Source organism: Enoplosus armatus, chromosome 12, assembly GCF_043641665.1.
Source record: "Enoplosus armatus isolate fEnoArm2 chromosome 12, fEnoArm2.hap1, whole genome shotgun sequence".
In the NCBI taxonomy this organism is placed as follows: domain Eukaryota; kingdom Metazoa; phylum Chordata; class Actinopteri; order Centrarchiformes; family Enoplosidae; genus Enoplosus; species Enoplosus armatus.
The window spans coordinates 12,145,343-12,173,222 of NC_092191.1; the positions used below are offsets into that span (position 1 = coordinate 12,145,343).

The 27,880-nt window shown below is 41.5% G+C and overlaps 3 protein-coding genes across 3 annotated transcripts; 1 reads left to right on the forward strand and 2 right to left on the reverse strand.

Moving 5' to 3' along the window:
* Positions 1 to 6,271: 6,271 nt before the first annotated feature.
* Positions 6,272 to 10,283, reverse strand: LOC139293996 (phosphoglycerate mutase 1-like). The gene is made up of 4 exons (XM_070915731.1): positions 10,015 to 10,283; positions 8,716 to 8,990; positions 7,912 to 8,092; positions 6,272 to 7,341 (listed from the first exon to the last, which is right to left on the reverse strand). Exons 1-4 carry the CDS (start codon positions 10,151 to 10,153, stop codon positions 7,172 to 7,174), a joined length of 765 nt encoding a protein of 254 aa, XP_070771832.1. The 5' UTR covers positions 10,154 to 10,283; the 3' UTR covers positions 6,272 to 7,171.
* A 6,680-nt stretch (positions 10,284 to 16,963) lies between these two features.
* marveld1 (MARVEL domain containing 1) lies at positions 16,964 to 18,605 on the reverse strand. Its single transcript, XM_070916142.1, has one exon. It carries the CDS (start codon positions 18,366 to 18,368, stop codon positions 17,862 to 17,864), a length of 507 nt encoding a protein of 168 aa, XP_070772243.1. The 5' UTR covers positions 18,369 to 18,605; the 3' UTR covers positions 16,964 to 17,861.
* Positions 18,606 to 19,027: 422 nt separating this feature from the next.
* On the forward strand, positions 19,028 to 22,412 carry avpi1 (arginine vasopressin induced 1). The gene is made up of 3 exons (XM_070916141.1): positions 19,028 to 19,492; positions 20,770 to 21,133; positions 21,234 to 22,412. Exons 2-3 carry the CDS (start codon positions 20,784 to 20,786, stop codon positions 21,484 to 21,486), a joined length of 603 nt encoding a protein of 200 aa, XP_070772242.1. The 5' UTR covers positions 19,028 to 19,492; positions 20,770 to 20,783; the 3' UTR covers positions 21,487 to 22,412.
* Positions 22,413 to 27,880: the final 5,468 nt, after the last annotated feature.

Sequence of the window (27,880 nt, forward strand, 5' to 3'; positions counted from 1 at the left end):
TTGGAGACATGCTGAAGACAAAGAAGAGCCCTTGGTATCAACTGCATCAGGAGAACCAGTTACTGTTAAGTTTTGATTTTTGTGACATGAGGATCCAGTAACTGTACTAGAGCTTGCCACAATGCTGGATGAACAACTTTTCTCTGCTGTGGGGGATTTGATTGTTCCCCCTTCTATCTTGGGCTTTGTGGTCTTATGTGAAGGGCTGACTACATAGGTCATGGGGTCAGGGGTAAAAAGCTCATCTATATCATTAGGGATTGCAACAGGTCTTCGTGTGCGGGCAGTTTTGTTCCGTTCTACCGTGCGACAACTCAGAGAACCTGCATTTGGTTTGGAGGCTTGTTTAGGAGTGCTACTGTCTGACTTTCTGCTCTCCTCCACCTGATTACCTCTGCTCAGGGTCTTGACTGGTAAGGCTGAGGTATTACGGTGAGTATGGCCAGAGTGCTGGCTGCCTAACTGAACATGAGGTGAGCTACCAGTGTCCTTCTGGGCAACTTCAGAGGATAACAAAGAGCTTGATTTATCCCTTTTATCATTTTCCTCGCTTTTCTTCAAACTTTCTCCACCTGGCTTTGAAGGTGTTTTTAACTCTATTAACTTCACAGTATTATTCTGAGTGTAATTTATGACGGCTTGCTTTGCCCCCATTGATGGTCGCCTCTTTGTACAAGGTTTGGGTGACAGTGATGCGCAAGATGACTGGGTGGGTTTAAACGTGGATGATAGTTCCAAGCATGTTGTCTGGCCAAATGCTGGTTCTGTGCACAGATGGGTATCTGTGGATTTGGGTGACAGTTCCAAGACTGAAGAATGTCTCGATGACGGCTGAGACACCAGTGAAGTACTGAGTGAGTTGCCATTAGTGGGTTTTGGTGTCTTTGCATCCTGAAGACACAGTTTCTTGGAACTGTTGTCACCACCCTCCAACTCCCTGTGCCTCTTCTGAGATGAGTAATTCAAGTCCACTGCTAGAGACAGAAAAAGACATGAAAAAAATATTTTCCTTTACAAATATTCAGTGTTTACTCATGTCTTCCAATGTCAGTTTGAGCAAAGTTGTCCTATGCTACCATGTAAAAATTCATATAACTACCCATTATTCCAGCAATCTGTTATCAACAGCAATATATGGCATGTAAACGTAACAGCTTCTTATGTACCAACAGTTCAAGCTCATTTTCGTGCTTTCAGGTATTTACCAACATGGAAAGAGTACAAGTGCCAGAACCTTGTAAGTAATTCCTGTGAACACTGTAGTAGAGAGAAGAGAGAAGGGAAGGCTACGCAAGATTAAATCTGATATTTTTAAAATGCAGATTTTTTTTTAACCTGTTAAAGTGGACTGTAGTGAAACATTAAAAATGGCACTGCTGCTGGAGATGATCGTTATGCTCTGCTACTGAGAAATATGTTGTAGAAATGTATGTAATAAAGTGAATTTAAAAAGAGCAGCTGTCTTTCAGAGTTTTATTAGGCCTACATTCTCCTATGTGTACGGGGCTCATGCCTTCATAAGGCAAAATACCACAGAATGAAGTCACACTCTAGTTTTATAAACAGATCAATGATACGAAAAAACAATACTAGCACTCATAACGAGTACACCTGGCTGTCTTATCCTTCCTCCTTCTTCCAGAGTTTTCTAATTTATCTCTGTGAAAAAAAAAAGATAGAGACTACCAAAGCAAAAAAAATGCACCTTTACAAATCTGTGTATAAATCAAGAAGTCTTGTCATTTACTTTGACAATATTACCTGGAATTAAGTTTTCACTTGATGGTGTTCGTTTATGTTGTTGGTCCTAAAAAAAAAAAGAAAAAATGTGACTTCCTTTAGTGAGTTTTCAACAGCAATAACAGTGCTATTATGCATCCCAGTCTATCAAAGAGTTCAATAAATATCTGTAAACTAACTTTCTAAACACCCAGCAAATGCTAATGAACTTGTCTAAGACTTGCTAGCTTGTGACCAACCAGCTGTTGCTTGTTCCATTGCTAACATCTCCAACAGGTTTATTGATGGCCATTTCCCTAGTTGGAAAAACCACCAAGACAGTCAGAGCTTTGTAGGGGGGACTAAAAATGGAGATGTCATCTTTAAGTGGCAGAGCCAGAAAAATGGGGACAAGCCTGGATATGATCAATGCAGCTATACATCTTGTTGTAAGTCAACTTACAGAAATAAAGACTCTTGAACTGTCATATTTCTTTTACTGATTTGTTCATCTCCCAAACAGCTTACATGAGACTGATGTCAGACATCAGTCATTATGGTGAAGTGAAACAAAATGGCAATTCGATCTGATCTCATCATAAGGTTAAATGACTTGCATCTTTGTTTTAAAAATCCTATTACCAAGGCTAAGAACACACCATACTCTGGCCCCAGCCCCAAAAAGCTCAAACTTGAACTTAATGTTTCATTACACATATGATAAACTTTACCTGGCAAGGGGATACAGGGCTGTGCATGATGGGCAAACCGGAACCACTACTTCTGTCAGAAGACTGGATACTCAGAGAAGGCTGGTTGCCACATTGGGGCCACTGGTTGTTACCAGGACTCCAGTGCTCTGAGTCTGAGAGGGCCAGCGAGGTAACTTCTTGAGCTGCTCTGGTGGTGTGTGACGAAGTCATAGGTGGTCTGTGGAGCTGGACAGTATGTATGGAACTCCTCACATCGCTGGATTGAGCCTTACAGAGTAAATGTTAAAAGCCACAACAATTCAGCATCACATAACTGCTATTGTACAGATCACAAACAAGACACTTTTTCAACGACTCTAGGTTTTTACCAATGGTCATATTAGAAAAGAGAAAACAATACCTTGTTTGATTCTTGTCTTTGTGCTGTTACATTTTTACTTCCTGAGTAAGACAAAGTGACCTTGGATTCAGTCCCTTGATCTGTCCTGATGTGGGAGGACGGGGAGTGGTTGTTTAAATCCTTCATGAATTGAGGGGATGCAGGGTGAAAGATACCAGGAGGCAGTGGCTGTGGCCTATTAGCTGTAGTATCACTGTTAGTTGGGCTGACTGGAAGAAGCCGTGGGTAAAAATACATTGGAGGTTGATCAGAGTGCTGAAGAGGACCAGGTCTGTCCCTTGGCGTAGGATGGGGCCTATTTGCTGGAGTGCCAACATTAGTTGGGCTGCTTGGAACAAGCCCTGGGGGTTGAGCAGAGCGCTGCAGAGGACCCAGTCTGTCCCTTGATGTTGAATGGGGCCTATTTACTGTGTAACCAATGTTAGCTGGGATGCTTGGACCAAACCCTGATGAATAGACTGGTCCCAGAGGATGAGAAGGGTGCCATGGTCGACCCAGTCTCTCCCTGTGACACTGCTCAGGGCTTTGAAGTGGCAGCATTCTCCTGGGTGGTGAGGGAGGGAGCCGGTTAGGGACCTGAGAGGGTTTCATTGGAGTCTCCTGGGGAGAAGATGTGAAATGGGGCAGGGAGCGCTGCTGGAGGGTGAGGTCTTTCACTAAAACACAGAAGAAGCATTTGAGCATTATGGTCTTAAGTCTCCTAATATATTTGGTGCAATTGAATGCTAGGGTTAGGGTTAGCCAGCCAGGGCCCATGATGCCTATAGCTGTGGCTCATCCATCAGCCATGTCACTTTTTTCTCTATTCATGCTGCCTGACAGAAGGAAGTTACATTACTTTAGCACCCAATTCCATCCTGTCTTTGGGCTCCATGCTGTCACTACTAATAAATGCTCTGACATCATTTTATATCTGTTTTGAATATGCTCCAGGAAGAAGTTAGATCTTCTTAATTAGAGCTATATGTTGCTGCATTCACCATTTTTGTATTTTTATTTTCTTCTTTTAAAAATCAATGGGACATTCAATGGATTATTAATTTGTTGCTGTTGTTTATCATAATTTTGCCATGCGAGCAGCTCTGTCCTCTTTCTCTCCTGCAGAAGATGTAAATAGAGCAAAGTTGTTGTAGGTAAAGTTGTTCTGAAAGTCAAATTAAGCTGTTTACTTTAACAATGGCTTTCAATAAATGGAATAAAACCATTGGATTTTACAGACTAATAAATATCTGCTGTATAAGGTGGCAAAGAAATTTAAGGATCTGTTATAACTTCCTACTTGACAAGTTTTAAGACTCATTTGTATGAGGATAACTCCTCCGCCACCAAAGCTCTACTGGAGTTTAGAGATGAATACCAACAAAGACTAACAGAGATTAGCGACTTAAGTCAGGCAACATTGCAAATGACTATTACATGATTATAACAATAACAACATATCCCATCATATCATATCATATCCATAACTGTCCTGTTGACATCGATGGACTAATGCTTTAATATCATGTAGCCTACATGGCTGATGTAATATGTACTTCCATGAAGACAATTTACAGTACTTGAGTAAGAAAATGAGACATTGCCAATCCAAATATTAACACAGCATATATAAAAAACCCAACTACGATTTATAGTGACAGGGGTGTGTTTCATCACCACAGGCTAAATATGTCCACTGGTCACGAGGACAAGTCAAATAAAAAAGACTTATTTGCAATATCTTAACATGTTAAATATACAAAGCTCATTGCCATAGTTATATGGGGTGGACAAAGTAATAACACTGCTCAATCCAACAGCATCACACACCACTGCCTCCAAAACTACAACAAAATTGAAACACCTCTCCACAAGAGTTTTGTATTACACTGCATTTTATGTTTTTGTTTAAGGAACCCAATAGAAACAACTAACTACCTGTGTTTAAAAACTGCTTGCCCACCGGACAATGTTGCTCCCTGCGTTACTACACAGTAAGTTCATTTTTAGAAAACTGCATACGTTAACGCAAGCATCACAGTTCATGATTATATGTTATTATCTGCGATATCAAGATTTGACGATGCAGGATCTGAGACTTTGACCCACCTTTACTCCTCGGAGAAAAGTATTCTGAAAGTGTTCTGCAATAAAGCCAGAGAGGGGAAACTGATCATGACTTGACAATCAAAAGTTACTTTTGTCACCAAGACGACAATAATGCAACTTTGCAGTGCAGTTTTCAAATAAGAAGATAGAACAGAAGTGTCGACCGACACACACTCACGAGTTGCCCTACCACAGCCGACACAAGGAAGACACCTGCTAGTCAATTACCGCTAGGCTATCAATCATAACATGCTAACGTTACGGTAAGTGAAAATACGTGTTGAGCAGCACATATTTGGAAGCTTCAGATGGTTGACTTGCGGCAATGTCGCCTAAACATTAGTTATATTATTGTTCAGCGGTACAACCAACACAAAAATTACAATAGCGTTGACAAATGAACACAGCGACAAATATAAACAGTGCTTATGCTAGCAACTAGAGAGAATAGCTAGCTAACGCTAGCAGTATAACATAGGTATGTTAGCTTAAATGTTAGCAAGGAAACTGACATCAAGGGCGTGTTTACATAGTTTTAACAACATGTCTGTGTTATTAGTGAGAGTTAAGTAGCTAGTGTCACGTATTTTCGGAGCGTGGCTTCATGCCGGTCTTTCTCATAATGCCCGGCTAACTTAAAATAAAATTGAATATTAGCAGGTCGTTGTTTCAGGAAGTGTTCAGTTTAACATTAGCTGGCTGGCTAACGTAGCGTTAACACGCATACAACTTAGCAACGGAGTGCAAACAAAGTCCATAAGTTTTCTTACCGAGCGTTTGCTTGGTTTTCTGTTGCTCTTCTCATTTTGAGGATTGGGCAGGCTGTCAATGACCACAGACTGCGGCAATAACACACTCAAAACTCCTATGCTGAAATCATCTCATCAGTAAGGTCCTCTCCCGCCTGCAGCCGAACCGACCAACATTACGCGATTTGCATTATGGAACTTGGAGTCCAACAGTATTCCAGTTTAAAGGTATGTTCCACTGAGGTTCATCTTCCCACAGAAGAAAATATTTTTTTAAACTTTCTAATAGGGCATTTTGTATATTTACCTACAGACAAGACACGCAGACACAATGAAGTATTGTACGTGTATTACATCAGTGCTCATTTAACAAATGCAGAGGGGATTACTTTTAAAACAGAAAAAAGTCAACACTGTAAGACATAATGGGATTTTTCAAACCAAATCTGAGCAGACTGTTTTCTAAAACCACCACTGCTGCTTCATTAGGCTGTGAAGCCAGCTGTAGACATTCACCGTAGGAACAGGAGCTGGAGGCACAAAAATACTATGACATCAAGAGACAAAGAAAGACCAAAGGCAGTCATACAGAACAACAAATATATAGTTAAATTTAAACCTTTTATTTTTGGTTAATCATGCTTCACAATGGTACTGTGAAACTTCGGGACAATAATCCAAATAATGGATTTATCACTCATACAGTGCAATACTGAAAGTAATGCAGTGTTTGGCACTGTTAAAATTGGACTAAACTCGAGGAAGAGAAAAATGCAAATTGTCAGACACAACACAGACAGCAACAACATACAAGGACACTTCACAAATACCAGTCATAGACAGAGAAAGTAAGAGAAAAAGGACTGTTTAGCTGTCCTAACTGTCCCATACTGCTCTCAAGAGATTGCAAAATAACATCCCTTTATCAGTGGAATGCATCAATTAAATGCTTTGAAAAGTGAGATAGAAAATAAGTTTTTTGCAGTGGTCCCTTTCATGTAAAAAAAAAACTAAAACTAAAAATGGCCATTGAGTGTAAATCAAATTAATTAAAGTCTTTTTAAAATTAAATTATAATAAACTATTCTAAGACATCCAATAAATAATAATGTTGTCCTGGGCAGGTAATGATCTGGTATATTAAAAGGGCTATTACTTAAATATTCAAGTACACGGATAAGAAACCCCATATCAGTAATACATGTATTATCCATTTCAGTTCAATGCTACCCTCTTAAAAAGGTTGTAATATTAATGGCCATTTTAGCAAAAAATATTTACAATCTCTTGAGAGCTGTGGCTCCCCTGGCCCCCAATTGTTCACCATCTATTTTCCCTGCACTGCGCAAGTAGAGTGAGGTTGCCTTTGACAACAATCTACAGTGAACTCATGTATTAGAATCCAAAATAAATTAGGCTTTAGGAAAAACACTAATCTGAAGCCAGTTGTTAAGGACAACCTACACTATCATACACAGAGAGGGCCTTTCTGTTCTTCTCTTCTACTTCTTGGCCTTTCCCTGAGCAGCCACGGCCTCCATGGCTTTGCGTACAGTCGCCTCGTCTCCCAGGAACTGCATTGGCTTCAAGGGCTTCAGGTTCTTGTCGAGTTCGTAGAGGATGGGGATGCCTGTTGGCAGGTTCAGTTCCATGATGGCTTCATCTGACATCCCTACAGGTGGCAGCACATACAAACAGAACAGTTTCGTACAGAAGTGAATTTGCAGGTTGTTATCACCACAATGTTTTGTGAGTATATACTGTATGCAATCATTGTTCTTTCCAAGATTATTGACAACATAGCATCTTTGTGACAGAGTTTAAGTAAATGACAATTTCTATATTTGGTTTTCAAGAAAACAATAATCAGACCAGTAAAGACCTAAACATTGTCACAAAGTGAAAAAAGTAAATATAAATCTATGTCTGTATGATGTAAAACTCATGTCACAATATTAATATTCCAAAAATAATAAATTTAATGGAACATTTTAAAGCGCACACTGTTTCTTTCTCAATCAGCATATAAAAAGTATGGACAGTCCCTACCTAAAAACATTTGTTTAAACTGGAAAACTTTGAGAATACAAGTAAAAGACTTGTATTTTCAGCTAAGATGAGCTGTAAAAACTGAAAAACATCTGCCAAAGCACGATGGCATCAACGGCTAAGTCAGTGGTGAGAAGTATTACCAACAAGAATGAATCCAAGCTTTGCATGTAAACTCTTTAGCACCACCTACCCTCCAGGTGCTTAACAATCCCTCTCAGACTGTTTCCATGGGCAGCGATGAGCACCCTCTTCCCCTGTTTGATCTGAGGGGCGATCTGCTCGTTCCAGAAGGGCAGCGCCCGAGCGATGGTGTCCTTAAGGCTCTCGCAGGAGGGAAGCTGGTCCTCAGTCAGGTCTGCATAGCGACGATCCTGCAGGGAAGACAATATGTTCAATACATAATAGACCAGAATATAAAACAATAGTGGATCTCTTTGTCTTTAATGAGAACTTGTGCATTGAGTAAAACAATATGGTGACGTGTTTATTGTCATTTGTAGACATGAAGGAATCATCTACCTTAATGACATTCTTCTTATAACACTGTTCACATGTTGCTGATCACTTATCCAGCCAGCTTAGGGTTACTACATCTTAACTTGTGAATACCTCTGTCTACGCAGACATCTGAACAGTTTGTTTCCACATTGACCTTTGAACTTGAACTTCGCGGACCTCATTCTTGCCGGTCACATATTAACTCACCTTGGACATACTATTACGTAATAACATTAGAGAGCACATGCTACCAAATAGTAAGAGCTGACTGTGCTTTGGACAAAAAGACAGAGACACATGACCTCTCACTCCTTCAAAGTGACACAGCTGATTATAAGGCCTGACTGCAGAGACCAGTTCTAGTCATGCCTCTTCTTTGTTATTTCTGTGTGCAGTTAGTTGATCAAGTTGGTCAATATGTACAAAAGCATTTCTTTCCTCACAGGCCAACAAAGCTCCTTGGTTGTGTGTATGTACTGTAGATATCATATCTTACCTTGCTGATGATAGTGTAGTAGTCATGGTCTGGGCCCATGGGGGGAGGAGGGATGTCAAATGAGCGCCTCCAGATCTTCACCTGAGCCTCTCCGTGCTTGGCGGCCGTCTCTGCCTTGTTTAGCCCTGTCAGGCCTCCGTAGTGGCGCTCATTGAGCCGCCAGGTCCGATGCACTGGCACCCACATCTGGTCAATGCTGTCCAGGACCAGCCACAGTGTCCTGGTGGCCCGCTTCAGCACGGAGGTGTAGCAGATGTCAAACTCAAAGCCGGCATCTGTAAGATTCAGAGAGTGAGAGACACTGGAGTTTAATGCATTTTGACTGCAACTGTTAAAATAAAATCCTTCTGGGAATAACAAGTCTAAGTTCAATGCACTTGTTGCATTAAACTTAGAAATGGTACCATGAAGAGAGTAAAGAAAAGGCAACTGAGTCTGAAACCTGACTGAAATTACAGTGTTATGTAGCTACATTTATGGCAACAACTAAAGACTTTTTTCATTATAAATCAATCTGCCAATTATTTTCTCAATTCTTTCATTCACAGTTTAGTCAGTAAAATGTTAAATAAAATACTAAACAACAGCATTTCTTTCTCATAGCTCAAGGTGAGGTTTTGAATACATTCAATTTAATGTCACATATGACAAAGAATAAAAGAAAATTATCACATCCCTGGAACCTGGAGAATGTTTGACATGTTTGCTTGAAAAAATGGCTGAAACGATTGATTGATTGTCAAAATAGCTGCTGATTCATTTTCTTTCAATCGACCAATTGATTCATTAACTGCTTGCAGCTCCGGCTACACTGCAGTCTGCTTTATTGAGGCTACTCTCAGTGCATATATTAGTGTCTCTACTGTGAATTCTCCCTGTTCTCCTGTTGAAAAGGAGAAAAAAAACAGATGCATGATGTCCGTTTAACAAAATTGACCGGAAAAATGCGCGTTGCTTTGATTGTGGATTACAGAGGATTATTTTCTTCTCCTTTTTGCAGTTCTGGGGTCAAACATCCAGAGGATCACATCATTAAGAAGTGTCCCACATTTTTATGAGGAATTCTACATAAGCTCTCCCTCTCCACGGCCCTGTCATTGCACTGTACCAGAGCAGCCACATAAAGGCATCACTTCCGCACGTTTTGCACATCTTCCACATATTCCTGACACGCTCAGGGGGCGGTCTACGGTCTGATGCGGAGGTTTATGCAATTATGCAACCGTAGCCGTGCATTGGCCTGCCGTATGACAGAGAATTCACAGTGGATGACGGGAGCAAAATGGGTTAGTTCCTCACCTTTCAGGGCCTGTCCACCTCTCTTTGCCTCCTTTTCTCCCGTTTCGCTCAAATCTGCATCGAACCAGCCGCAGAAGCGATTCTCCTGGTTCCAGTTGCTCTCTCCGTGGCGAATCAACACTAATTTGTAGGCAGCCATGACTGATTACAATATGTCCGAGTTAAATGAATGAATGAAGAATTAGTTACTTAAACAATTAAAAAAAACGGTTTCAGAGGATGTTAACACAGAAAACTCCCCACTCTAGAGAGGAAGACAGGTCCACTCGTTGCTGTCATACCGGTGAAGACTTTTATCCCGTGGATTGGTTACTCCCCTGCTTCCTGGTTTCCACATCCAATGACATTCCGCTAAAGTACGTGTCTTTTATTCCTCGACCAATGACAGCGGTGGGCGTCAGCGGCGGGGACTGTTCCCTGACCTTCATACTGCACATTGTACTATATTGACTTTTCATTGTGTTTCTCTAGCACACCATGTCTATCTATCTATCTATCTATCTATCTATCTATAAAAGATCATATAAACATCAAAGTATATCAAAGTATATATACTTACCTCAGATCAGAAATAAGGTGATTATAACTTATTGTTACATTATGACAATGTTGTTACAATTTAACATGTAAATTAAACGTTTCACTTCTGTGAAAACCCATGTAAAAGGGAAATTAAAGTAGTTGACAGAAGGACTTGTAGACTTCAGACTTATTCCATAATCACTCCTCCTTGTGGACAGAGTTACACAGAGTTAAGAAAACAAAAGAAGAATAAATAAAGTAGGCCTATGCGAACAAGGTGTTTAAGCCAGGACAGCTGAACCAAGTAGGTAAGGGTTTTGAAGAATGTACATGACAAGAAATCTGTATATAATTCCTTGCACCTCATTATATCTAAATGATCTATGAATCCTCCCTTTAATGTCTGTTCTGTACTTTTTATCTCCTCTTTCTGTCCTCATCCAGCTGTTGCTTTTCCTCCTTTTCATCTGTAGGTGGAGAACTTGACCATATAACTGTTGTAGTTACTATAGTCCAATAGCAATAATACGCTTAAAGCACTGTCATGTAATGTATCTTTAGAGAGTACTACTGTTGGTGGTATGTCCAGGATCAGGGATCAGCATACTGCTGACTGCATGATGTCAACATTTTCTTCTGCTTTAGGCCATGTTGTTGTTGTTTTGTCCCATGGTCACACACAGCTCCATTTCTCTCACCCAGAATGTGAAGGGATTCATTCTTTACTCATGTGCTTCCATATGATAATCTGCATGGAACAGTAGTCACATGGGTGTGTGACTAGACAACAAATAGAGTATAAACAGGGTGAACTCCAAGAGAGGGTAAAACTGTTAAAGGGGACATTATCAGCTCTTTATACTTTTTTTTTGTAGCCACTTAAATTTAAACATTTTCTCTTGTCTTAGGAAAAGCACAGGTATTACTATTAACATTACCTATTATTACATGTACCTGTGTTTTTCCTACTGTGACATGTCAAAATGAAATCCTAACACAGAATACAGAATTAACTGTATCTGTTATCTGTATGTATTTTCCAGATCCTCAACATGAGCCAAGCTTTAAAGGTAGAGGTAAAGACACCCCTCAAGCAACGCTGTGTCCAAGGACACCTACGTTGAGGCAAAACCATGTTGTCTCCACAGACACTGAGGACGCAGGTACACACAAACAAAGATCGATTGAGATTTACATTCAGTCTTGACAGTGGAAAGAGTGGCTTGACAAAACAAACCCAACTTAAAGTACACAAACTAGACTGAGATAAATCACCTAATTGACAACTATAACTGAAAAAGGAAAAACACACAGCAAATCAACTGTGTCAGTGCCTCTTAAGGTAAAATAAATTACAAAAAATGTCTCAGTTGGCCTCGGTGTGAACTCTGATGTTGCAAGTTATTAGCACAGTTGAGTGTTTTGCTTCTCTCCATGTCAGAGATGAATTATCTGAACTCTATTGACACATTACCAAGTCTTGTTCAAGCTATTGCACAGCAGCTGCTTTATTACATGGTTTAGCATTACAGTTGTTTCTGCCTGCTATGCAATGTAACCATTATGCAGAATATGAACCGCTACATATGTTGTTTTTTTTATCATCATTAACTTCTAATATGTGCCACTGCCTTCATCTGACATAATGGCATCATAGTAGCTACATACTAGATGGATTGTTTTGGCCTATATAGTATATTTGAAAAGATGCAGGTCTGTTTAGCTGCTGTCTAAAGTTGATGTTTCATGCGGGCCGGGTGACAGAGAGGATTACACTGCTGTCTATTGTTGTCTGTAGCAAATAATGATTAAGCCATTAGAAGAGCACCTTACAGTTTCTATTATTATATTTATTATGTTCTTTATTATTAAATCAAAACCATTGGCAGATGAACATACATTTAACTTTAACATTCCTGTCTTTTCTACAGCCTCATTAAGGGGAAACAAAATTTAAACACCTCTCTGTTAAATCAGTGAACCCAATTGTAAATGGTCAAATCCATGTTTTGTGAAGCCCTATTACACCTCCTAGTGGGTAAATTAAATTACTGTTTACATTCTTGAGCAGTCAGGGCCATGAACTCCATTAGAAACTGTCTGTAATTTCTTGCCTTTAGATTTCATGATTTTTTCTACTGTTTTTCTGTTATTTTGACTTTATTTTGCTGCTGTTTCTACCAAACTGTTACTGCGAGTGCATTGTAAGAATACTAATATATTAAATAATGCAACTGTAATTGTTTTTCCAACATCTTGGTCTTAGACACATTTGCTCATTTTATGACCAGAATAAATGAGGGCATATGTTTTTAGTTAGAATAGAAAATATGCTTTTAAATGTTCTATTTTTTGATACAACCGCAGTGTGATTTTTGGGCTTCTGTGTGAAAACTGTGGGAAAAGTGAGTTTGGGAAACAGTTCCGAGCCCTGTGAGCTATTATCAGGAACTGCATGATCCACGCTTGGAAGGAATGTTTGTTTTTACTTCCCAGTGTGTGTCTGCTTTCTCTGCTCTAAGGATGCAGTGTTCGTAAAGAGTTTTCCTTTATGAGAGTGTCTCACCTTGGATGTTAGTCATCGGAAAAGTAATCATCACTTCTAACTCCCTCTTTAACATTATATTTCAGTGAGGTAAAGATTACAGGTGATGAATGACGGATGTGTTGCTAACCTAAGTTTCTATTACATGCTCAAAAGTCAGTAAATTTCATACAGGAAATTAGTGAATTCGTCCACCCAGTGACCAAAAAACTCTCCCCCTCCCTGTCTCTCTAACTTCCTCAGACTCTGAAGCACGCTCTCAACAGCTTGGCTGAAGACTGGCAGAGTAAAGGAAGCAGTGGTATTTTCAAGGCTCTATAAATAGCATCATTTCCCACCACTGGCTGCCATTTCCCTCACGCAACACATGAACACTATGCCCATTCAGAAGTATTTTGTGGGCAAAAGCTGCTGTAACAGATGTGGAATCAGTAACCCAGTTACCATGTTAGGAAACTATAAACTGGCGAGTGTCAAGGGCAAACTACAAGGTCTTACACGCCTGGAACACTGTGCCGATTCATGCCTTACACAGACAGGAAATGTCAATCTCAGATTCCTGCTTGGATCTTTACGTAAGGCATTTTTGCAGGCGTTCTTCCCCTCTCGCTTCTTGCTTTTTTTATCTGCTCATTCACTTGTTCTGTCAGTCTCCATCTGTTTTCCCAGCCGCTCTTTCCCTCTCCTCTGCAGTGGAATGTGCATCTCAGCAGTATCTGATGAAAGTGCGGTTAGCAGGGTGCTGCTGTGTGTGTGTATCTATGTTTTCATGTTTCATGTGCGTGCATGTAGACTCCCAAACCGAGACAGGAGACGAGGACTATCAGCAGGAGGGAAAAAAGGGCAGACACACTCGGATAAGAAAGAGCACTTCCACTAACCCACCCAGAATTTGGGTGTGTTAGACAGCCCTGCACAGCTGCTGAATGGGTTATAAAAACCAAGTATATACACACCTGGTTGAGTACACTCTGTGCAACACCAGAAAACAAGGCTACTGAGTTGAATGATAATGACAGAAAGAGGAAGTCTTGTACAAAAAAGCCTGTAACTTTGGAAATTACCCACTTGACTTGACCAACTCATACTGCCTAAGCCTCATATTAGCTTTGGTTGAACTTCAGAGAGAATTTTTGCACACAAGGATTTTGTCCATTGGAATCACTTTAGGAACAGATATCTCATCTTCACAGCCAGAATGAACAAGAGGAACAATTACAACAGCCAGAAACCCTTCTAATGTACATGTGGAAATGTCAGTATTGTTTTAAGGGAGTCGGGAGTCTTTTATTTGTTTTGTGAATATTTGATGTGTTATGTGTATGTTGCTGATGACAGAATCAAATAAACTCGTAGCATAATAACATTAAGATAGTGATACATTTTGAAGCAACAAAGTGGTGCATAATCAGTAGGTTTGTACATTTCATTTTAGCAAGAAGACCTGAACTGAATCCATTTTACGGCAATTGTCTGGCCTGGTAAAGTACATCTGAACAAGGCATGAGTTCCCTACCGGCTCCATTGATGCTTTTCTGCATCAATGCAGCTGCAAGTTTTTCAGATTTTTTACTGAGATGGACAAAATACATTCTTACCATTTCTCTATGGTAATTTTGCTTGTGATTTAATTATAGCCGTGAGTCACAGTCATGTTATTGTTATCCATTTGATCTTCAGAACTCATTTTTAGATTTTCTGGCAGGGGACTCTGTATCAGTTTTTCAGTTAATTTACATCAGTTCACGGCAACCATCTGCATGATGCTGTGCTTTCAGGGAGGGCCAGAGGAACCATTTGGAGGTGGTTATGATGACTATTGGACAGTTGGTCTCTTGCAAACGGGTGGGAGAGCTCACACAGGAAATGTCTCTTTGGTTGAGCAGCCAAAATAAATATCACACAGTTGGCACTCCGGAGAAGCGCCTGGCTCTATACGGCTTCATACCAAGTTGTCTGGGTTTTCTTTACTGTCTGTGCAGCTGGAGAGAAATACAACAACCTCACTGTTGTGGTGCCCACACCCTCCTAATGGTGTCGGGAGGTAACCTAGGATTCCAAATTTGTGTTATTACCTGTGATTACGAGCGTTTCTTGTTTGGGCATGGATGTGATGTTATAGGGATTAAATTCAAAATGGGCTCCTGCACAAAACTGACAAATCTGAGCAGAAGTGACATCTATAGAGTGTGCGCTCTAATAATAAGGAGCCTGTTAATGTCAAACATCCTTTCAGGGTAAATGTGAAGAATCATTTTCTGGCCTTAATTGTCAGCATACGCTATAGTTGTGAGTCATCCAAAACTTAAATGATTCACCATGGTTATTTTCAATATCAAATTTGAACCCTGGATTTGGTGCTTTGTTTATGCAGCACTCTGGGCTGTTGTGTACTGTGTCTTTGGTTGTATACAACAGTGTGTTTCCACAGGCGGCGACACGTGGACAAGACAACACTTCTGTGGAAATCTTACAGAGGGGGGGGGGGGGGGGGGGGGGCGACTCCTTTCCTCCTAGATTTATACCCCGTTGCTACAGCTGGTTAACATTAACCCTTCCACTCCTGTACCTCTGGCCACAGATGTCACTTTGCACTCAACACGCACATACACACTGTATTTCTTCTGTCGTCATTGCATAGAAAGGCCACTGAGGATGATTTACTGTACATTTGTTCTGTATGCATAATTTAACATGGAAGTACCAACTGAATAAATACAAATTTTACAGTTTCCTGCTTGCAGCCTGATCTGTCTCTGTCTTTATATGGTCACTTTTTAGGGTCACTTTGCCTCTGAAATGCAGGCACTAAATAAGTCATGGATACTTGAATCATGTAACAGCAGATATTCTCAGAGGCAAGGAAAAAGATATTTCTCATCTCCTACCACTTATCATATTACATATTAATTTATTGCATTGCTGCTTCTTTTATATTCTAATTTCTGCATTTTTTTCTTGTTTTTGTATTGATTCTTGATTGTGAATCTGGAGCTGTGACAGTGCAACATTTTTATTCCTAATGCTCCTTTCCAAGAACAACTCATAACATTCAGTTGGAAGCGCACAAGAGCAAAGAGAAATGCCCAAAGAGGAAGAAGTGTGTGTTTACGAGTGAGTAATCTGCAGCCTTTCTCACCACATACATATGCCATGCTGGCAACAAGTGTGCAAAGTATAATCACTAATTTGTCAGAGAATCACACAGTTGTTCACACATAGTAGTGGTACTTTCTTGCTGACTGTATCAAGGCAACCAAAAGCAACATGTTTTTAAGAACTGCATGCTGACTGGAATAGACGAGACATTGAATCATCTTCCACCACTTGGCTTCATTTTCATTGGCTGAACGTTAGCCCACCTCCAGAACCCCAACAGACTGTTCCGGTAAGAACAAGCCTCTTTCCAGATTATCACACACACACACACACACACGTTTCCAACAGTAGGATAACTCTCATGCAACACACACACACACATTCTCTCTATAACACAAGCGCCTGCATTACACATTGTCTGTGTGCGTGCCTGTGTGAGTGACTCTCTCTCGCTGTCTATCAGAGACACAGATAAGTCTGAGGGTCTCTGTCTTTCATGTGGTCAAGTGGCATAGCATGTAAATGATCCCTGCTGATTGGCCAAGGCTTTTATCTCCCAACAGGAAGTTCCTGAGGGCTTCCATCACTAGCCCCCCTAAATCTGTGTTTCATTTGGAAAGAGCCACCAAAAGCACAATATGTGCACACGGCCCAGCTCATTCTCTAAATTTAACTCAACGTACTCAAACAAAATTAACAAAGCATTTTACAAACATTTGCCTAAATGTCAAAACGCTGCTTTGTACCAATGCATGATCACAACCAAAGAAACATCCCACTGGCTCTCACTTTCTGGTCTTTATTCGTGCGCTTTTTTTGCTCTTTGGCTTTACATAATGAGCACTTCAGGATTATTTTTGTTCAGCATACACATAGTAGCACCACTCACATCCATATTGTTGGGTTGTTGTCACAACCGTGTTGAATATACAGCATTCTGACAGAAAGGCACTGATAAAACGGCTTGCAATGTTTTGAGTCAGACAAAACAAAAACAGAGCTGGTGAAAAAGGATATCCACATGTGTTTTTAGTCCATCACACTTCAGTAACTGTTCAGTATAGCTTGCTGTCATACAAAAACACGTAAACACATAAAAAATATATACTTTAAAAAGGTAATGAAAAGAATCCCTTGTAAAACACAACTGTCGTAATCCTATGAGAGGTTTTAGATGGACAGTACCAACACAAATCTACAAAACGTATGTTAGGGCCATTGTACTGTAAACTTAACACTGAATATACTGTTAGCCCACTATAATAAATCCCTACAGGAACATTATAATGATTCTTTACGAGGGACAAAGGGTGGAGGCATGCCGTAACTACGACTAAGACAGACAAGTGTCACTTGTGCCTTAATAAAGGTGTACAATACTTAGCCCTCCTAACATATTATCCAATCAGACTCCCATCCTGGATAGGAGGCCTCTGTACCAGGAGCTGCTCGGGTGTTTTCATGTCAGCAACCTTTAAATACACTGACTATAAGGCCACAGAGTGATTTTGGGATGATGGCCTCTCCAGGAAAGTGGAAAGTTTGGTGTGGGGAGACAATAAAGACAAACCTGTGATTAGAGTAGCTGTTGAGTTAAATTACAGTGAAGTTAACTATTCCTCATCTTGCTGTGGATACTCCCTCCCTCCCTTTCGTTGCCATCACCCCCCCTTCAGTCTCATCAGATGACCGTCTGTTCTCCCCGACACTTCCTGCACGCCCCATAAATAACCGACAGGAGGTAAGCCAGGCAGCACAGGCAGGCGAACACGGCGGCCGTCAGGTAGACCTTGTACAGACAGGGGTGCTTGTACTGCTCCAGGATGCAGTACGAGTTGCGGTCCGTCTTGTAGATCATGACTCCTATGGTGGGCAGGTAGAGCACGGCGGCGGCCACGTCGTGCGCCAGGTTGGTGGACAACCAGCGCTCCCCTCCCAGCAGCGGGACGAGGTCCTGCTTATCCAGGAGGGTGAGGAAGAAAAGGGCGAGGGTGAGGAGCCAGAAGAGGACTGCGACGAACAGGACAAAGTGGATGGATCCCTCGTACTTGTTGGCGGCGATGGTGACCCACAGCCCGGCTCCGAACACGATCTGCAGGATCCGGATGATTCCCAAAAAACTCTTGAGGAACTTCAGGATATTCTTCCTCACCTGCGGCTGGGGAGTCTGGGGAGGTGGGGGTGGCATCTCTCTCCTCCTCCGGTCACTCTCGGTCCCTTTTTCCCGAACAGGGCGGGTGCTTTCTGCCAGCTGCAAACAGCTGGGGAAACGATGGGCAAAAGGTCGAAAGAGCGCGGCGGAAGGCCCGGTATGTGGTCTAACAATGACGCCAAAAGTGGACAAGTTCAGGTATGAAAAAAGGAACTCTCTGTTCTTTCCACAGCCCCGGGGTTTTGAAATGAAAAGCCTTCTTGTATGTTTCGTCTTTTCCGTTTCCTCTGTTGAATGCAGCGTCTGTGTTGGGGGGCTGGGTGATGGAGAGGGGGCGGCCTGTAATTCAAAGCTGGCTCCTCCTCTGCTGGACTGCTGGGTTCATCCATGGCCACTTCAGTCTGCTGATGTATTTCCCCACGATGCAGTTTCCCCCAGGGGTGCGTGACCTTTCTCCTCCTGGCTTTTCAGAGAGAAGCAGTCTGTATGAAAGCCAAGTATGACGAAATGTAAATGCGTGAAGACACAGAAAGACAGAGATTTGGACAAAACACAATCATTCTCAGGCTTCTGTGCTTGTATGTAGAAATGATCTCTGTTTCTTTAACTGAAGCCAGTTGGCCTGTTAAGATATGCTACAATATGTTTCTTACACTGGAAATACAACATAACAAAGAGACAGTGTTTGTATGGCCCAGATGTTTAGGAGGCCCTGCGTCATCTTGCTTGCATGTTTCAGCGCAGGATGCTCACATGTTACTTCCCTCTCACATAACTGACAGCCGCTTCTCCTGCCAGCCAGGCTCATTGACGTCAATGGATTTCAACGCACACACCCGACGTGGCCAGGGGGCGGAGCCGACCCGCCTCACCCTCCTCCTCCCCAAACCCGTGATTGGTAGAAATGAATGTGTTTCCCCACCCAGACAGGCGGGAACAGAGGAGCTCTCCAACCTCATTGGCGGTTTCGAGGACATCCATTTGTGATTGACAATCGGCTCAAGGACACAAATTGATTTCAGGTGAGGCTGGACGAACAGACTGTCCTGCGACGTTTCAGCCATTGTGGAAGCTTTCTTTGGGAAGGATCGGCGATGCGCGCAACGCAGAGGGAGATGCTGTAGAGGCAAAGTGCACTGAATAAACCAGTTCATCTTCGGGTAAGCAAATCTTTCATTTTTCACATGACTCTCACGGGAGTCCTGTTTACTGCCTTTTACCCACAGCCTAATGCAACCCAGCGTGGAGTAGCAGGCAGCACAGTAGCCCAACGAATGTTTTTCTTTTTAAACGTATTCTTTATTTGGTTATTTCTCACATATCATCTTATATTAAGAATGTTTCTACAAAGGTTCACAAGGGGTTACAATAACCATGAGGTCTTCATCCAACATGAAAACATAAAATAAATCAAAACACATTGAAATGATCATAATATCAACAAAATAACCAACGTAAGTGATTGTATCTTCTGTAGTTGGACCAGAATATTTCAAAGATGATTTAAGGCTATACTTCCTGTTTTCAGAGACTCTTTATAGCATAAACAAAGCTTTAGTTTTGCATGGATCCGGTACGTCTGCATGAGTGAGCCGCGACAGTTTGTTATGCACACAGCCAAACAGGAGACCATCAACACAGGAGGGACATAATGGAGAAGCCTTAATGTTTAGTTAGCTCTAATGCAAAAAGTGGGTCTGTGAATGTAAGTGTTTGTCTGTGTAGAGCAGCATACCATAATCACAGGCGTGTTCTCAGATAACCCGCTAACACACACAAAAAAAATAGTCATGGTTGTTAAAAGTGCTTTCACAAAGAACCCGAATCTGTCACAGTGTCTGCAGAACAGTTATGAAATATATAGGACTAAATGGTTAATGTGTAGTGAAGAAAGTAAGAGATTTTTGGTAGAGAGAACCTGCAGAATGAAGCTCAGCTCAAATAGTATGTGAAACTTTATTCCTGACCCAGGAAATGGAAGGTTTGACAAAATAGTCTTAACTCCTGTTCTCCAACTGTGAGTTGAAAGCTCTGGAGAAAGCTAGTAAGTGGAAGATGACTGAAGATTATTTTGTCAAGCTGAACGAAAGTCGTTTCAGTGGAGAGGCCGCTGACCCACATGCAATCATGATCTTGGTCACTCAGCTAATTCCTGTCTGTATGTGTCCCACTTAAACCCATGTGTGAGTGAAGAGCGATGAAGTTGCCATCTGCAGTTTAATGGGCTTTGAAGTGCAGCTCGTCACTCACTTCCTAAAGGAGGATTAAAGAATCAGACTCGCAGCTGACTGGCAGTGTTTCAGTTGTGACAGCTGTCTGTAGGTGTTGTGACGCAGTCTGTGCTCACTTACATGTTGTTATGCTTTGTTGTTTTTTATCATCTTCCACTTTGAGAACTCATCATAACGAGTGGAAACTCTCACTGACTTCTCCACAGAGCAGAGCCAGTTTATGCCACCTTTCCCCGTGTTTGTCCGGATGGATACTGGAGCCGCCTCCCCTCCATCCTCCATGGTGGCGGGCCCTTCCTCGCTGTGGCGGCTGGCTGAGAGGAGGAGTAGGAAGGCTGGCGCAGGGAACATTTTCAGCAACGTGAATCTGTGGCAGCTCCAGAGGCTTTTCAGGGCAGCTGGGGACCAGGATGCGGAGCAGAGAGCCCAGCTGGTTTGGGGCCATGGAGATGAGGCTGAACTGGCTCAGGCCTTGATAGGACTGAGGGCCCGAAGTCACAAGAGAGGCCTGAGGACCAACGGGAGAGAAGTACTGGGCTCACACTGGCTACGAGCCTTCAATCACCTCAGGTAGAGCAACTGCCAGCGTGACATGACAACATTAATCAAAGTGACTTTTTAAGCTCTTGGTGTTCATGTTGTTTTCAACAAAACTATTTATATTGTTCAGGATTGGGGAGAGCTCGCCAAGCAGCCAGGGGAAGGATCCCGGGGAGGAGAGTGAGTCTGAGGCAGGAGCACGCAGCAGTCCAGAGCCACACCAACACACCTCCGTAGGGACAACAGGAAGAGGTAAAGGGGCCACAGTGGTGCTGACTGAGAGCCAAGACCCTGCAGGGACTTCTGAGAGACCAGTTAGAACTGGACTGAGGCGAGGAGGAGACAACAACCCAGAGAGATACCTCCACAGAATACTCCACTGACCTGACCAAAACCTCTGAGATGCAAAACTGACTTATAGTCTGCACAGCCTGCTCGTCTCTCCTGAATACTGTTCTGATGTGTCCAGAAACTGGCGCTAGGTTGAATTTAACTTCTGGGAAAAGCAACATTGAGACAAATCAGCTTACAGTTACAAGTGAAACTGTATTGCAGCTAGTTTCTCATGATGCCTTGTTAATGGCACTGCTCAGATGGCAGTATACTGGCACTGCGCTGTTGCTTGTTGCAGACACACCTCCACCTGAATAATAAAGGTGGCACAGATCTCTGACTGGCTCCTGGTATCTCACAACTTTATACAGTGGTTGCCTCTCAAGAACTGCCTTATGAGTTTTCCTAAATTCACCCTACCATTCACACTAACCATGCAAACTTATAATTATATACAGTGATGTGACTTTTAAGTAGTTTTGTAGTTCAGTGTATATGTTTATATACATGTGTGAGATGATGCTGTACTGTATGTATATTAATTTCTTGATTTTGTATTCACACTATTTGAGGTGTTACTGAGATAAGCTTTGCCCACTATGTCCCTGGTTATGTGTGTGGGTATGTTAGATGTGATGTAGAAATATATGTTCTGCACACCAGAGATGTTGAGTCAAACGCAATGATTCTGGTTCAACATGTAACAGAGTGAAGCGTCAGGTGGTCAGCTCCGCCTGGAGACCAAAAATAATAAATAATAGCTGCAAGGCCAAACTCAAAAATGTCCCTGGCTGTGCAGGGAAAGAAACTTGAAACAATAATGTTCTCATATTAAAATGTTCATGGTAACAGGGTGAAAACCTGCTGTGCCTATGTGTAACTAACCATATCTGATTGCTGGAAACTTGATGAAGCTTTTTGATAATACTGTTTGATGTGTCATTTTTAGATTTATGGTAATAAAGAGTTGAGTCTGTGTATTGTTTCTTTTTTTTCTTGTATATATTTTTTTATATGGTCACAACAACAGTGACCATTTTAGATGAGTCAAACATTTGTGGTATGCAGAAGGTGATGAAAAAGCTTCAGCACATCTTTACTGATATAAAATGGATGTGCAGGTTTTTATTAACATATTTTTCTAATAGAATTTAACAGTAAAGCATTCTTCACCTTGTCAGTTGTTTTTGGATGTTATCACTGTTGCCCTACATTATATACATACAGCCACTGTTAACCACTGAGCAGCTCCACAGGACCTGCTGGGTGATAAGTGCCTTACTCAAGGGCACCTCATTATCTGTTTTGTGATGAGTAGAAGAGCATTACACATTTCCTTTCCCTATCCATACATTTCTAGCTGCTCTGATTATTTAAATTACTGAGCTTTAGGTGAAAAAGCTGGTTTTAGCCCTCCACATATATTCCATGTTTTGCTTCTGCACAAAGATGCACCAACAAAAGACACTGAGAAACAAATGCTGCCCTCCAGTGGTCATGTCTAGTAATGGTGCCATCATGTGAATCAGTTCGCGGTCACTAGATGGCACAAAAGGTTTAGTTTTGGGAGAGCAAACTACTACGCGGAGTCAGGAGAGATTCATACTTGTCATGCATAGCACAGCCGTTCCTAGTATGTTATCATAAGCTTAAAGGGCAGACTCATTTTAATAGACTAATAGACAATCTTGTCAGCCCTAGCTTGTCATGTTTAACTTGTCTTTTCTGCAAGGTTTACCAAATTACCTGAATACGTGGTGATGGCTAAGGAGTAGTAAAGTTTTCACCTCTAATTCAAATGTCCAAACCCTCAGGCTGCATCACACCCTCACAGAACTGAAGAAAGACTGAATGGACCTGCTGTCTTTCCACTTTCAGCTCAGCTGTTTTGGTTTATTTTAACAAGGCTCTAAAATGGTGACTGATCCGTACATGCAATATAAATATTACTTTATCCAGCAATAGTCACTTTATCCATCCTTGCATCCAGTTTCTTACTGCTCTACTGTCAGGTCAGCAAGAAGAGAGATGAGGAAGCACTGCTGCGTAGATCAGGAACGAGTTTATCTTCTTGATAACACGTGAAGTTGGATATTTGGACTGGGATCAATTTGCATCCACCAGATGTCCTCTTCCCTGTCAGTTTCCTTCAGCTCCTCCTGTGTGATGTGAAGGGATTCGCAGGTCATCTGGGAGATAAAGTCCTTTCAGTGTAACCTGGATCTACTCAGTAGTGCCTGGCTGTTGCACTGGCAAACTGAGACATCTGTCGGGCAGCTTTATAAGGTGCTGCAACCCCAGCGGACTCCCTCAATGCAGAGAAAGCAGCAGATTGACTCCGAGGTAATCCTCAATTTGCTGAGTTTCTCACCATGTTGTGTAAAATAAGCTCATTTTAGTGCCTGTATAGGTTATCTCAATTTTTCTTTCGCTCCATAAATCTTATGACTATAGATGAGTTGTGGAGTGATGATCCAACAGTAATGTGGCTGCAGCTAGATTTAGTGGTTCGCTTTGTCCTCCTCTACTTTATTTGGCAGCTATAGTTACTAGATTAAGATTCTACATTAAACAAAACATATGATAAGTTTACAATGCATTGTTAAAGATGACCCACTTACAAAAAAGCAGTGTCTACTCAGAGCCTATTGTTATGTTTCAGATGTCTATATGAGTCGTTAGCAGTTCCAGTGATTGCCCCTCTGGACTTCTCAGTCGGTTCCCTTTAAATAACTTCGATCTGAACTGGTCTTAGACAAGGGGTCAGACAAACACTGACTCCGAAAGACTCCCATTAAGGTCTTAGATTAGTGAAAACCTGAACCACAGCCAATTAAGGGCACCAGGACCTGTTCCTTGAGCCAGGCTCCTGGGTGTGCACCAGGATGTTCAGTGACCTTTAGTTCGGCCTGTAGAGGTAATAGAGGACTAATAACTCGGAGAATCATCATCTTTAGGCATGTTGGTGCTTTGTATTAATCACTTTATTGGTTAGATGTCGGATTAAATGAAAACCTTGCATTTGAGATAGAGTAGTGAAGTTAATCTAGGTTAGATTATAACAGAGTTGCAGAAAACATGGGGTCATGCTGACTTCTGTACTTGTAGCTTTCATAGTTCTGTACACAACGTGAGGTGGCAAACTGAGATTCCTTTGTGGTACATTGTTGCCTTTCAGGCAACATGCACATCTTAGCAGTTTTCTAAGTTATGTGCATATAAATGAGTCTCTTTATGCCTCCAAAATTATGAGCCCACTTTAGTAGTTAATGAAAAATGACAGAGATAGGCTTTTCTGTGCAATGTTTTTGTAGATTGCATGTATTTCTGGCACTCATTATTCAGTCCTTTGTGGTATAAAATTGCCATTTTGGACCAAAGTAAGTAAAAATAAACTAAACTAAATATTTGCAGGTTCTGCTCTGTCCTTTTCCTGTTCACACATATTTATACAGGGATGTGAAGTAAGTTATACAGGTTTTTTTCCCCCCAGTATTTGTGAAGTGATATATATGCATTTTTACAGTCGACTCATTAGCTGGTCTGTCCAGATGCATACTATGAATTATCAAGAACTGTGCATACCACTAGGATCTTTCATAGTGTTTGTTATGATAAATGTCTAGCCCCATTTCTCTGGTCAGCACAGCTTCTTCAGAACAAAATGAACAAAATGTGCAGAAGGCTGGCTGCCCAGTTTACAGTTTATCCATTAAAAACTGCAGTGGACCATCAACTTTGCACCTACTTTGCATCTTGATTAAATCCTCTTTTGTGGTGCTCATAAATTAGATTTACCATGCCGCCTGTCTCCTAAATCAGCCAAATAACTGTCAATTTGAAGGACAACTTCATTTTACAATGTTCTTTTATCAGAAACTTATTCTCAGATTTCAAATAGGTTTGTCTCAGTTTTTTGGGTTGCTTTCCAGACATTTTAGCAATGATGAGTCAAGGCGAAGCTGACAAAGGATGAAGAAAGAGAGGAGTGACAGCTGTATGGAGAGCACAGGGAGCAGATCAGATTTTCAAAGGGAAGACGGGTAGAAGAAGAAACAAGCTTTTTTCTGTGTGTGTGTATGTGTGTGATTGACAACAGAAGCCGTATAGAGATTTTACATAAGCAAGGATCTGAGAGTTGAATGTGTCCCTGCTGCATTGTAATTAGAGCACGGAACGGTAATTAGTGAAATGATATATACAGTACATGCTCCTCGTGCTCTGATAATAATCCCTAAACCGCACACACACACACACACACACACACACACACACACACACACACACACACACACACACACACACACACACACAACCCCTGTGCCACACTCGGCGTCTTTGTTCGTGGTAGAATCACATAACACTGCAGCACAGCACTCATTGTTATTCCTTCCTCTGTGTCATTGAGTGCTTTGTTCTTATTCTCAGTACTGTACAGCTCAGGCTCTCTCTCGCTTCTGCAGTCTCTAAACACGGGCATGGCACTGCTTCCCTGCCCTCTTTTGAGGTGAATGCAGGACATCAAACATGATTCAACAAGAGTGTCCAGCAGAGCCAGGAGGGCCAGCACCTTTTCAGTTTACTCACTTTAAAAAGACTCAAGTACAAAAACTCTTTATTGAACCTTTAGTGATGAAAACTGCTTTATTGATGCGGATAAAGATTACTTTCCTGAAACTATGAAAAGGAGACGTGATGAAGTAGTAGCACTGGTCATGAAGTAAAAGTTGAAACTGTCTCTGTGATATAACCTAGCCTTCAATCCGTATGCACAGGGTCAAACTGCTTTCCACACCTGAGACCTCTCTACCTGCCTTCATGCTTTGCTGCCTTCAGGACTGTTGTGGGCTGTGGAGAAACACGTACAGCCAACTTCACATCATATCATATTACGTTGCATTGCCCACACCAGCAGCCTGAACCCTTCACAGAGGCCGGGGAGGAAGGGTTTTTAAAAGCAGCCTCCTTGTACGTACCTTGTAGGTAAGGTCATGTGTTACATGATTGTGTCGCTCCTTTGTTCTTTGTCCTTTTTCTGAATCCACACTAGAGTCACACTGCTGTTCATTTGGTTACAGTTGTAGTCTGTTGTTTTCACATCATAGAATAGCAATGTGTTTGCTGAATATTTTCCATTTTAAGCCCAACTGGGTTTTCGTTGTTGCTCCCTGGTTTATAAATCTTAATTAGTGTTATCAAAAATTAAATGAGCAGACCTGTTAAGTTTAAAAACAACTAACAAACTGGGAGCAAAATCACCTACAGCATTCTCTGGCAAAGTTTTCTCTTGAACATCACATCAATTTATTATTTCCAAACATGTCTGCCTGGGCATAGGCCATGCACACTCACAATGAATGACATTCGAAAAATGTATTGCACACCTGTAAACCAATCAAATTTGGGTGTCGAGCTAGTAGCACTAGTTGTATTTTTAATCATTACATCATTATACATAAAGGGATTAAGTTAAGCCATTTATATAAATGATTGAAATGACTTGGTCTTCCTCTGTTAAATTTGTAACAGAGGAAAAGATATAATGGGAGCACAAAAGAAGGTTTCAATATCTATGATTTATGGTTGGGATGGCACTGCTCGAGCTGGATAACGGCAGGACAAACCTTCAATCATCTTTAGTTAAAGCTAGATTTAAATAGAGGCTCTCACTCAGTTTGCCTGTGTGAGCTCTGTACTTTTAATTTTTATTAAACATGGGAGAGTTAGTCATAGTAAAATAGCAGTGCAGAGTGCAGCACAGGAAGTCCCCTAGGTTAGTTTAGTTTAATGCAGACTACATTTCTTAGCGTTTGTTTTTGTGGTAATTTCAACCAGGAAGTAGTGAATAGTTAACATACTTCACTGCGTGTGTACAAACATTGCCAATGCAGCATCAGCGGCACAATCAGTACAAATTGTTTCAAACAACACCAGGAGAAAACTCTGCTCGCATACCCCATTGACTCACACAACTTGACATGATGAAGCCTTGATTTATTCAGAGATCTGGTTGCAGGGGCTGGTTTATTGTGATGTGTAATAACAGCATGTGCACATAAAGATCAGCAGGGTAAAGTGGGACTAATTTCACATTAACATGTACCACTGGGTTGGAACTAAGAGGGAAATCACATCTGAATAATTCAGTTCAAAACAGACCTCGGACATATCACACATCCATGTATGCAGACTCTGTGCTTTTTGCCTGCACGCATGCAGTAACATGCATGGGTGCACAGACTTAAAATCATGCAGCTAACGCCCTGATGCTATGAAAGAGAGTTCAGTCTTCCTCAAGCTTTGTTTTCCCCCGTAGAGGAGGATGATACCTGTTAACATGTGACACAGCACAGCACAGCACAGCAGTTTGTTCAGTGACCTTTCTGAATTTCACAGAGTCTGTCACACAACCTCAGGGATGGGGACACTTTGTAACATAAAATG

Coding starts and splice junctions, on each gene's coding strand:
- LOC139293996 (XM_070915731.1), bottom strand. CDS start 10,153: ATGGCTGCCTACAAATTAGTGTTGATTCGCCACGGAGAGAGCAACTGG. Junction 8,093..8,715: donor ACTACACTATCATCAGCAAG/GTAAGATATGAT, acceptor TCTTCCCTGCAG/GATCGTCGCTATGCAGACCT. Junction 7,342..7,911: donor GATTGTTAAGCACCTGGAGG/GTAGGTGGTGCT, acceptor TGCCACCTGTAG/GGATGTCAGATGAAGCCATC.
- marveld1 (XM_070916142.1), bottom strand. CDS start 18,368: ATGCCACCCCCACCTCCCCAGACTCCCCAGCCGCAGGTGAGGAAGAAT.
- avpi1 (XM_070916141.1), top strand. CDS start 20,784: ATGCCACCTTTCCCCGTGTTTGTCCGGATGGATACTGGAGCCGCCTCC. Junction 21,134..21,233: donor CGAGCCTTCAATCACCTCAG/GTAGAGCAACTG, acceptor TATATTGTTCAG/GATTGGGGAGAGCTCGCCAA.